Source organism: Theropithecus gelada, chromosome 7b (genome assembly GCF_003255815.1).
Source record: "Theropithecus gelada isolate Dixy chromosome 7b, Tgel_1.0, whole genome shotgun sequence".
Taxonomy (NCBI): Eukaryota; Metazoa; Chordata; class Mammalia; order Primates; family Cercopithecidae; genus Theropithecus; species Theropithecus gelada.
In genome coordinates, this window is record NC_037675.1 from 56036627 (window position 1) to 56049172 (window position 12546).

Genomic DNA, 12546 nt, shown 5'->3' on the forward strand with positions numbered 1-12546 from the left:
ATTTCTCCTAATTAACAACAAAAAAAATCATCTAATTAGTAGTGTAAACTCAAATTGTGTGTTTTTTTTTGAATGGTCATTTATGTGTATTGTTGCATTTGACATGTAGATTGAATGCTTTAATGAAAACAAGAACCAATTCCCTAATCAGTAAATTGCCCTGCTCGCTGCCATGCTGAGAATCTGCTGTTCTCCTTTTATCAAGGAGCTAAGTTAAGAATTAGTCAGGGCTACATAATACATTTTTAATTATTTACAGCCCTTCTCCTAAAACTAGAAAGAAAAGAAAAAAATGCTGTTTGATCAAGGCAGACTTTAGGGTTTCATACTCAGAAATCCTGGTCATGCATGTGGCTGCAAGGCCCTGCTGGCCATAGGATTTAGGCATCCTCTGATGATGCCTGTCCTTACCTGATCAGTGAGAGCCACTGTTCCATGTTATCTGTGATCCTTTAAGCTCACAGATAACGGCCGTGAAGGAAGACCTGGCCTGTGGTTCAGCTCAAGACAGGAGTTAGTAGACATGGTTTTAAAATATCCTTTGGTACCTCCATTCAAGCAATTGACTCACTGCTCTTCTTGACAAGTGCTGGTGGTACCAAGGTGAAAAAGGACACCCTGATGATGTGTTCAGTGACTCTGGCCATCTCCTTGGGACTGATGCTCTGAGAGGCTCTTGGTGGCTCAGTCATGAAATCCTGGCTATTTGAAGTTCCAAACTTGGATGGTCTTGCTGATTCCCACACTCAGTAGCAGTCTGGGTGGTGCTGTTAAGCGCGGGATGGGTGCTGTGTTGCATAAACCTCAGAAGCACCTTCTGCATAGGCATGTGAGCTGATGAAACAGCACTTACAATTTGAGAGTTATCTTTTGAGAAAAGGGTAGGAGGCAAGTTTTTGTCATCAAACATCTCGCTTCTGAGTTTCTCTACTACCTCGCTTCTCTACACACAGTGACTGGAGCATTTTTACAGATACATGGGAACATTAAAAAAGAAATATCTGCTTAAATTCACTCCTGGCCACTTGCTTAACTCTATTTTCCCTACTTGGTGAAATAATAAAATTCTACAGTTCTGTCTAAACTCATTTCTAGAAATCTCTTCATTTTATGTGAATAGAAATTCATGGATAAACTTAAGGGTTTAGTATAATGGTAGATACAAAAAGAAGCAGTACAGAAAAGTAGAAGTTAACCCGTATGAAGGAAACTTCAAAGTAGCCTAGTTGATCCCATCGTTTCTTGAATTAGCCTACACATCTGCTTCAAAGGTGTAAAATTGCTTTCATAGATGATGAAAGTTGTCATTGGTTTTGATAGGATGGAATGAAAGGATTGAGGTAGTGTCCTTTTAGGATTGCTTGATTTGAAGTTAAGTGTGAGTGAAATTTACTGATTTCTATTTAAAGTATATACATATTGGCTTCTTATCTAAGGTATTTCATAAATAATGACAATGTAAAGTCAAACAGCCGTTATCTAAAATAGATTTTCTACTGGATGACACCCAGTTTTGCCATTATAGAAGCTGACAAAAGAGGACAGATGAAATGTACCAAAGATTAATGCGGTAATAAAAGTCTGCCAGAAACATTCTAATTTATTTCTTAAAAGCTCAAATGTTTAAGTGATAATGTGAAGGCAGAAACATACATCTTTGCTCTGTCCGAAAACTGAGCCATCTGTAGAGTAGTAAGAGCTGACACCAGTGACAGGACTCATGGTACTGAGAAAGCCTCCCCAGTTGCTTTTCCCTGCATCAGAATGCTTTCATTTCAGTGCTGTATAAAAACGAGACGTCATGGGGGAAAGAGAAAGTTAGCTGTGTGTATTTGTCATCCCTGTTGTGATGTTCTTTGCAGCTTTTTCTTCTTCTAGAGTCTCCTTTTGGTTTGATTTGCATAGGCAAGTATACACTTTCTTTTCACAGAAAGTGTGTGGCTTCCTCCTTGGGCTTGTCAGGAACATCCCGTCCACCAACCACATCTTTGCTTTGTAGCATGTTCTCTCTTCTTCCCCTGGAATGAGGTGGAGTCCAAAGTCTTTTTAGGAGAATCGTCTTCTGGTGTCCAGATGTTCTAAGCACTGGTTTTTCAAACCTTTGGTCAAGAAGCAGAGAGCAAGCATGCAGAGTTGAGGCTTTTAACCTTTCAGATTGGCTTTTAATCTATTCCCTGAAGCAGTGATGACAGAGCATGTTATTTTTAACCTTAGTGATTAATATTCCCCTCTCTTCCTCTCCCTTCTACCCCACTTACACAAATCTGGTGTTATTTATTTATTTTTTTGCATGATGTCACTGATCAAATACTCTGGTTTTGTATGTTTCACAATGTATTCTTGAAGTACTATTAATCTTTTCTTCTCCAAAGATTCCTATCACAGGGCTTCAAATTACTGGTTGTGACACCACAAAACCAACTAAAGAAGAGGAATCCAGGGTGTAATGTCATTTCACCATTGAGCCTTGCTTAAAATGTTGGCTTTTTTTAAGCAAACGCCTGGAATTATTTATACAAGTGGTGTTAGCAGAACATTCTTTGAAAATTGAAAGCCTTTAGTAGTTCTTAGATGCTCTGAAACTGGTGTTATCCAAAAAATTTGTGGGACGGGAACTGAAATATCCCTGAGAAGCAGGCTGAAACCTAACAAAATGAACAGAAACTCCCAACCCCTCCCAATTCCTTTGAAACAATCACCTTTTTGTAGCTGGCAGTGGGCTGAGCTTTTTATTCTTTAGACTTGATAAGTATCAAACAATCTCCTGCAGCAAAACTTAAGAATTGTATGCTGTGAAGCCTCAAATTTTTGTTTACAGCGAAGGTTCTACTGGTACTTCTGAATTTCTTTTGGGAATGAGCCTAGAAAATATTGTTAAAGTAACAGATGAGTAAAATTAACAACATAGAAGTAAAATTCTGCCCTGCTTTTTCCTATGGACACACAGCATACATCACCTGAGTCACAGGGGATTGGCCAGGACCTCTTAATTCAAGGAGAATATGATAAGATACTTTAAAATAATGTGCAAACATTTGGCATCCTCATTCTACCTTTTAAAACCCCTAAATTGGAATGACTTATTTTTATAAGGTTTGGTTGTGCTAACTATTTGGATTGAATTCTATCATGTGAGCATCTAGAAATTTGAAAATTTAATGAAGAGTATGTTTTTCTATGAGAAAGGCAGCTTCTTGAATTAAAAATGAAGAGAGACTAGTTTAGAAGGAAAAAAGATTAAAGTTGCAAATCATCTCTATGTGGCTGGACTCACAGGGCATGATGAGAGCACAGAACCCAACCTTGGGTTGAGAACCCAGGGAATCTGGTTTGGTATAGAGAATGATATTAGGAGTGTAGGGATATTTAATGCCCTTATTCAAAAGGAAGTCAAATTTCTGGCAGTTTCAGCAGCTTCAGCTTCTAGACTCTAAAACAAAATGCTAAGCCTGGAAATAGTTCGAAACACATAGTGACAGCAAAAAAGAAAGTAATGGTTGGCTTGAATTTGAGGAGATAGTTGACCAATTGAAGGTAATACAGCACACAAGTTCCTGAGGCTACCCAGACTGCCCATTGAAGGCTCACTCAACAAAGAGAGCATAAAGCAACAAATCATCTCTGTCAAATGAGTGTGCTAGATCAAGAGTACATATGAACTGTGTAAGTTAATAACTAATATTTAAAAATCGGGGTCCCCATTAAAACCACAATTGTATTTCAAATCTGATTTTTTAAAAAAAGACAAAAGGTCTATGTACTCAGCATATGTTTAAATTACGTTACATTAATTTATGTTGTATTAATTCCAATAACCTCTCTATATGTAGAAAAGTCATACATGACATAGTATTTCATCCACTAACAAGACTTGGTGTATGTAGGGATTTGGGGGTCTTTCTACTGCCCAGGGACCCATAGCTCCCAGATTAGGCATTACTGAATTATATTCTTTCAGAAGACTTCCAGTTCTAAAATGCTAGGAATATATGTTCCTAACATTTTTAAAACATGCTTTAAATAATTTTTAAATCATTTAATTTATTATAAATTATTTAAAATTATGCTTTAAATAATTTTTAAAGCATATATGGATCACTTTTCTCCTTGACAGTGAGGTATGTATTTAACCTAACAATGAACCAAGGAGATAGTCGGGTCAGTATCCCAAACTTTCTTCCATCCATAAACCCCCTTATTTCTCATATTAGAAGGCAAAAAAAAGGTAGTTATAGTTAATTTTCCTTAAAGAGTACTAAATATTCTGAAACATCTTTTTCTGACTCTTATTTCAATAAATAAAATCGAGATGGAGTCAAAGTTAGTCAAAGGAAATAGGAAAGAAATCTGAATCCCAGGGTTTAAAGAAATTACTTAAATGAACAGAATGCAGAGCCAGGTATCATATTTTCCCCTTCAAAGGTGCTGAAAGGGGTCTCATTAAAGATGCTAGCAGATGAAAAATCATAAGGTTAGATGAGGTCAGAAAAGTTGACTGGTCCTGATAGTATGACCAAGTTTATAACAGGATTATAAGACCCTCTGGACTCCCATCACACTGCCCGACTACTGTAGCAAGATTACTTTTAACTGCTGTTTCTATATTTCAACTAGACTTAGTTAATACTTATTATTTACTTTCAATTCATTTGAATTTAAAAAGTTTCAAAAATTACAGTGTCCTAATGATGTATGCATGCATGCATACTGGCATGCATATGTGTATATTACAGACCTAAAATATTTATAGAAGTTTTTAAAAATACAAACAATTTTGGATCCATACTATATACAATTATTACATTTTGGTTTCCATGTTTTAAGAGTAAGAAGGCACAGGCCGGGCGCGGTGGCTCACGCCTGTCATCCCAGCACTTTGGGAGGCCGAGGCGGGCAGATCACAAGGTCAGGAGATCGAGACCACGGTGAAACCCCGTCTCTACTAAAAAAAAAAAAATACAAAAAATTAGCCGGGTGCGGTGGTGGGTGCCTGTAGTCCCAGCTACTTGGGAGGCTGAGGCAGGAGAATGGCAGGAACCCGGGAGGTGGAGCTTGCAGTGAGCCGAGATCGCGCCACTGCACTCCAGCCAGGGGGACAGAGCGAGACTCCGTCTCAAAAAAAAAAAAAAAAAAAAAAAAGGCACAATTTTGTTCCCCTGAGTAATTTTCAGTATGCTTTTCAATATAATGAATCCATCCTGAAATATGCTGTCCCTCTACCCGCACTATTATGAAAGTCACAAATGCAGTATAAATTGAGGACCTCAGTTCTGCTGGACTTGCCAATTTCTAATCTAGGTTGAGATTTTTTTTTTAAGGTATACTTAATTCGGCAGCATTTGAATAGGACTTCTGGGTAGCTGAGGTCTGAGTGAATCGTTAGCCATTGTCTACTGCACAGCAGTCCACAAACAAGAACATCTAGAAGCCTCTGGCTAGAGACATGCTGGGGCAGCTAGCACCACGCTGAAAAGCTTCTCAGAAGTCTGTATTTACTGCTCTTCCTGCCCTACTCATAGGGAAAAATAAATAAATAAATCTGCCCGAATGTCCCTATCACCCTCTGTTGTCACTTCAAATGAGATCTCTTAGTTAAGAAAGGGTAGGGGCTGGGGATGAAACAACCACTGGTACTCTGCCACTGGCCCCATCATCAATTCCACAACTGCACAGCCTATTTTCTTGTAGCCTCTTTCTGCCCATGACAGCATTTCCTCTGCCACTTTATGCCAAACAAAGTGCTCCAGTGCAAGAGGTAACACCAAAATCGGCTTTGTGGTCACCATTGCCTAAACCTGAATATCTGTCTTCACCCCAAAGTGGCACTGTTGCCAAGGCACCTGTCACCTGCTTTCGTCTCCTTCCCACAAGAAGACAAGCCTGTACTGCCACCGGGCCTCGGTTCTTTTTGGAGAACAGAGGCATTTACCCAGTACGACTTTTGATTGAGGTGTGGCATTCAGCCTGGCTCTAAACCCACGGCCCTGTCTGCAAATCAGAAGCTTAGTGTGAGACACTGTGCTTGGTTACCACAGCACATTGGCTCCTACAGAGATATTCCTGAATTTGGTGGCAGCTGTGGGAACCAGGCAGTGTTTGTTCAGATATAAAGGGTATGAGCCCTTTATAGAAAGTCATCAGGAAAAGACCCTGGCACCTCAGGTATAATTGATGTTTCCTTAGAGGCACAGGCCAAGTTCATATCATATCCCTTATGACTGCAGTTAAACTCAGAAAAGTGTGAAGAAGTGGGTGTGGGTTTCTATGTACAAATCCCTGTAAGTCCATTAAGTTAGGTTAACATTTAGCTCTGATCTCAATAGCCAGTGAAGTCCTTGGATAACTGACAGCTTCCCCAAGGATGCCCCTCAGTGGAGGAGATAGCATGGATTAAAAAATAGATTAAAATGGAAAGAAGCAAATTGGCTCCATGCAATAATGGAATTCAACTACAGTGTATGTATTGTATTGTTCTCAGCATCCATACGAAAGATGAGGACTGTCCTAGCAGTAACCTCCCGTGGTTAGCGATTAGTTACCTATTCAGTTATGGCCTCCAACCAGCCCAGGTACTAAGGGTTCCACTGTCTCTGAGCTGTGTGCCCCTCTTTGGCAAGCCCTGTTTCTGTGGCTTCAGACTGACTACTCCTGGCTACGCGGAGGAACCCCCACTTCCACTTGGGATACACCTGGCAGGCACCAGTCAAAGCATCCACCAGATATTCTGCAATGGTTGCAGAAGTACCAGAAAGTGAAGATGTCTAAGCTGGAATGTCCCAGCACTCAGGGCAGCCCTAAACAAGTCTGCCCAATTTTATATAAATACTTAGACAGGCATGAAATGGATTTTCTGGATGTCTGGCTTTTCTTCCTATTGGCTTCTCTCTTCATTTTTGCTGCTGCTTCGTTTTATTTTTTTTCTTTCTCTGCTTCCCCCCTACCCCCCGACCCCCCACCTTTTTCTCTTGCTAATTCTGGTCCAACCAGGTAGCAATGCATTTTCCAGGGAGCCTTTTTAAATAGTTTCTTCCTTAGTCTATTTAGTAGCAATGCAAGCCATTTAAGCCTGTTAGGGTCAATATTTTTTAAACAATGTTCCCTTTGCATATTTTTAAGTTAGATGATATTTCCTTGCCTTTGATAGAGTCTACCCAAATTGGAAATTTCTCAGGTTACAAATACTAAACTCGGCGGCCCTCTTTTGTCCTCCCTTTTCATTCATAAAGAAGTTTCTAGCCCTTCCGATTGTTCCCACTTCACATACAAGGCTGCCCTTCTGGCCACACAAGGCCAAATGGAAACACTGACCACAGAGGCCTGAGCTCCATGACTCTCAGGCTTGGTGACTGCCAGCTGCCTGGCAGCAGCTTACCCAGCCCACTACTGCCCCAAACACACTTCTGGAAACATCCAGCCTTTTGACTCTGGTCTTTATCTTTTGAAGTAGGGAACAAAGTAATCTGCCCAGGCCTTTATGTCAGGACTGCCCTACCAGAAACGCAGTTTAACCAAAAGCAGGACCTCTCACCATTGAGATGCCTGGTCTGCTTACTGAAAAACATAGATTAACACCCACAAAGAAGTGCTCATCTAAATTTGGGAGAGCAAATGCCTCATTGATGGGGATAGAGCCTGAGATGGAATTTAATGGCTTCCCTGAAAAATGTTTAAAAATGCATGTGGCTCAATTCCATGTTAGTACAGCAGCAGTCAAAATAAACCGGACCTGTCAGGAACTGGTGCTGAGAGAATGTTATGAATAGACTTATTTTGTAAAGTTGTCACTTTACACACCCAGAAAAACCAACCAAGGGTAACATCGACTCCCTCAGCGTTGGTTTTTGTTAAATCCCTCCCTTGAATGACTTCAATTTAATTTGGCTAGTTATATGAGTTATGTTGCTTTTTCCTAGTTTTCTGGAAAAGAAATTAAAGATGGGGGCTGCGCGGATGTTGTCCACTGTGCAGAAGGGCTGAACATGCTGGTAAAAACCATTCCCAGCTTCCTGAGAGGACCCCACTGGCTTCTGAATGAAAGCCTTGTTACCTGGAAGTGTTTGCAATACAAAGTTTGGCATTAACCTGTGAGGCCAAGGGAAAGAATCAGCCCTAGAAGAAGCAGCCCTTTCACCCACAGCTAGCTGCAGTGCCCCATACCCTGAGGTCATGTTAGTACCGGGGCCCCTGCTGAGCCATACCACCCTTCAGAGGCCATAGTTCCCTGAATCCTGGTTGGAAAGACTAGTCTACCTTCTTCTGGTTCAGCCCTGCAAAGATGCCAAACAATGGCCAGCCTGGCTGCCCTTCAAGATGTCCTCCTGAACAACATGGGTAATGTCAGAATTTCTGTTTAAAAAACAACAGCAACGTACTTGTCCAGCACATGTTCTTTTTGCTTTTGGCAGATGGCTATCAAGCCTTGCCTGATTTATGGGCCCACTCCTATGAATCCTGATTTCTAGAGTTAGAACCCAAACCAGATCCAGACCCACAAAGGCTAAGGATCAATGTGTGGACACTACAGGTTTGGCCTCCTCGGAGAAGCCTAACCCACTGAGAGGGGCAGACAGCATCCTTTTAAACTGTCTGAAGAAAACAACCATGCCAGGCCTGTATTCAACCTGCTGTGACCATGGATGGAGTTGTAAGACAGTTAGTGGTATCTCTCAGGGTTAAGAGGTATTGTGGGTTCTTCGGCGTCCCAGGATAAAGGGGGGGGAATAACCTATTTCATTTTATTTTTTTTTTCCAGTTCTCTCAGGCCAGGCACACCACAGCCCTTTGAAACGATCTGTGTCCCTTACCCCACCCATGAATGTGCCAAACCAGCCTCTAGGACATGGATGGATGTCTCATGAGGACTTACGAGCTAGAGGACCCCAGTGCCTCCCATCCGATCATGCCCCCCTGTCTCCACAAAGCAGTGTAGCCTCTTCAGGAAGTGGTGGGAGTGAACACTTAGAAGATCAGACCACTGCTCGTAACACATTCCAAGAAGAAGGTAGTGGTATGAAAGGTGAGTGACTGAACGAGAAACCACTGGGGACAGAGCCCCTCCCTTTACTGGAGACCAGAGGGTAAAAAAAGAGAGGTAGTCAGCAAGAGAGAAGGACCCCACCCCTTCCCCAGGCTTACGCATTTGATCTGTCCCTTCAAGAACTCCAGGTTGACCATGGCAGAAAGAGCTCAGATTCCCCTTCCAGTGCTTCTTGCCAAAATCTGGCAAATAGGAACCAGAGTAAGAGAAGTCAACACTCTTTTTTTGTTTTGTTTTGTTTTGCATTGCAGTGACTTGCAGACCATTAAATGAGTCACAGCTAACAGTGATAGGATCTTCTGTTTGTAAAGCTACTGAGCTGCTCCAACCTTCCACCTCGTTGCTGTGGCCAGGGACCTGTCAATAATTCAGAAAAACAAACCACGGGATTTTTCTTTTCCTTTTAAAATATATCTTAGTGCAGAATTGCAGTAGTGCTTCCTTTCTCTCTCCTCTTCTCTTTGATATCCAAAGAAACCTTTAAACCCTTTCCTCTGCATCTATTTAAGGGACATGAAAATACCACTGAGAATCTCTAACAGCGTTTTAATCCTGATAACAGATTTGCATACAGGTGATAAAGACCTTTTGTGCAGCATAAATAAATTCCTCCATTGCCTTGTGAGTCTATCCTCTTCTAAAGATATTCATCAGGAGATAGATTCCCAAATTACTTATGATAGGTACAAAGAGGATACATGCATGCTATATTTTTAAACTCCACTTGTACAAGGGCTGGGAAGCCCTTAGGCAAAGGTGCGCATCAGAGACACACTAATGACAATTTTAGATGGTGAAACAGTAACCACTCATGCTTTGGGGACTAGCATGCTGAGAGGAGGCTCTGAGAACAGCCTGTTTGCTGGCATTAGTAGAGTAGTCCTGAGGTTTTGCTGTTTCCGATCTTCCCCTTGTAAATGATCAGTGTTGACATAGGAAGCCCTGTACTGATTCCCCTGTCTTCATGGAAGCCTGGCACAGAAAGTATGCCCATGACTGCCCAACTACCGGTTATAAGGGAGCACCAGGCTGAAAAATGGAGCTTGTCAACTCTGAGAATGAGGCTGACAAGAAGCTGCTGCCCTGGCACATTCCTTGAATCTTCCTCCTGCTTAGGCCTGCGCCCTCTCCATCCCACGCCCGTTTCATTGATGGTTCCAGTGCTGAGTGCCCAGAGTAAGGGGATGTGTCTTAATGGTGATACAAATGGGTCTTTAAAGGTGTATAACAGGCAGCTAAAGCCATGTGTCACTTGGGTACAAAGGGGATGTGTGTCTTCTTTCTACTTCAGAGTTTTCAGGGGACTGTATCACAATTTTGGAGCACTAGCAAAACTCATTTCTGAGTTTATGCTGCATGGTTATGTGTTAAAGCAGCTGAGCCACAGGTGGTGCATAGCAAGTGAGGCTCAACCCTGCTCTAGGTAAGCCTGGCTTGGCATCTGTCAATCGGCATCAAAAAAGCTGAAAGACCAAGGGAGGCTGAGACAGCCGTTGCTTTTAACTAGCTTCTTTCCAGGTGAAGTTCAGTGTCTGGACGGTTTCCAAGAAAGCCCACGTTGCGGTTCTAGTTGGTAACTGTGGGGATGAAGCATTGGCCTTTGTGTTTGAAAAGCAAGGAGGATCCCAGAGAAGGGCCATTCACCAGGAGAAAGATCTCGCCCAAAGAAGAATGCTGATTCCACTGTCTTGTTTTTGGATATATATTCTTCTCCCTTCTACTTTGTTTTCTTTCCTTTTTTTTTTTTTTTTTTTTTTTTTTGAGGCCCTTATGCACACTTTTGACATTCTCCCAAAGTAGGTCAAGGTATGCTCATTGAGTGCTGCCATTTTGAGGTGAGAAATAAAGATAACAGGTTTTTAAAGAGGAATGAGAGAAAAGTTGAATAAATGCCCTATCCCCATTTTAGGACAAAAGCCAAAATATTGCAAAGGTTAAGGAATATACCATATCTAAGCCTATTCAAGTCCTTTCGTTAGAATTGGTGAGAACTGTCTCTTCAGAGCCAATTCAGTCAGAAAAATGACACAGACAAGATCTCATATCCAGGATTTTCTTTATAGGCCCAAAGGGTGCAGGCAGAAAACAGGCTATTTGATGGCCTGATGTATTTCCACCTTCTCTGACCTACTGAACTTCCCTTCTTCCAAGAACTGGACTGGGATTCCAAGTATAAAGTCAATAGCAAGTTAAATGGGAAAAAAAAAAAGTGAAGGAAGAAACATTATAGATGATGAAGGATTCTATTTGTGGGAAAAGTATATTTGCAGTTTAGCTGACAGGTCAGACAGAAAAAATGTCCACACCCAAAAACACTAGCATTCCGAAGTGTCACGGGCCAGTATTTGTTCAATACAAATGTCCCTCCCCAGCCCTGCTGCAAGATGCCACTGCCGCAAGGACCCTGAGGACTCTTCTGCCACCAGATATTATTCAAAATGGCTTCCTAGGAGTGCACCCAAGAAGCAGCCCGGCTTATAACCCAAGGCTTTGTCATTTGATCTCCATGTCTAAGAGCAGGTGCTGGTTTAAATTTTCAAAATAACTCACACTTTTAAAGACATGAGATATGGCTGGGTGTGGTGGCTCACGCCTGTAATCCCAACACTTTGGAAGGCTGAGGCAGGTGGATCGCTTGAGGTCAGGAGTTCAAGACCAGCCTGGCCAACATGGCAAAACCCCACCTCTACTAAAAATACAAAAATTAGTCAGGTGTGGTGGCGCATACCTGTAATCTCAGCTACTCTGGAGGCTGAAGCTGGAGAATCACTTGAACCCGGGAGATAGAGGTTGCAGTGAGCCAAGATCACACCACTGCACCCCAGCCGGGGCAACAGAATGAGCGAGACTCCATCTCAAATAAAAAAATAAAAAATAAAAATAAAGAAATGAGATATAAAACCAAGTGAGGTGCTTTGAAAAAGAGCTGACTCTTCCTCTTGGCTCTACAATCTTTCTTTTCTATGACCCAGGCCCTTTGGCAGGAGTCGCAGCTGTTTTAAAGTACTTGCTGGTCCACTTTGGGGTGCCATCATCTAATGCTATTTTTCTAATAGTTAAACATTCAGTTTAGAAGAACAACAAGAAAGCTTAGTAGAATTTGGAAGAGTTTTCAAATCCATATGGAATGTGTCTTGCCCTCACCTTGCACCTTGGGAAAAGAATAAAAAGTTATTATAGTTGAACTTGATTTAGTGTGAATTCCTCTTTACGGCCAACAGCTGTGAATATCTCTCTGAAACACTGTGGTATTCATCCATTCTTTCCTTTCATCTAGTTAGACTGGCCAGGTCTGGCTACATATCCTCCCTTAGGAGTGTACCTCCTGGGTCAAGGGTATGGAATAAATCTCATGGTCCAGCATTCTTGCTCTTTGCATTTTTCACATGCATGGATCAAGCCCCCATCTCGTCTTGGTGTTAGCACTCCCTACCAGGGACTGTCACTAAGTTCTCTTCCGAGCAGACCAGCTCCTGCTCTGAAAGGATTAACAACATCTGCCCACAGTG

General features: G+C 41.8%; 1 protein-coding gene across 3 annotated transcripts in view; it reads left to right on the top strand.

Annotated features, from left to right (window-relative positions):
- The window catches only part of SAMD4A (sterile alpha motif domain containing 4A), a 227684-nt gene that overhangs the window by 162959 nt on the left and 52179 nt on the right, over positions 1 to 12546 (top strand). For 2 of the 3 annotated variants that reach the window (XM_025391588.1, XM_025391587.1), the window contains exon 3: positions 8753 to 9016. The exons of the other annotated variant lie outside the window; for it this stretch is intronic. In XM_025391588.1, coding sequence (XP_025247373.1) covers positions 8753 to 9016 — 264 coding nt within the window. The remainder of the gene's footprint in view (positions 1 to 8752; positions 9017 to 12546) is intronic. 3 annotated transcript variants of the gene reach the window in all.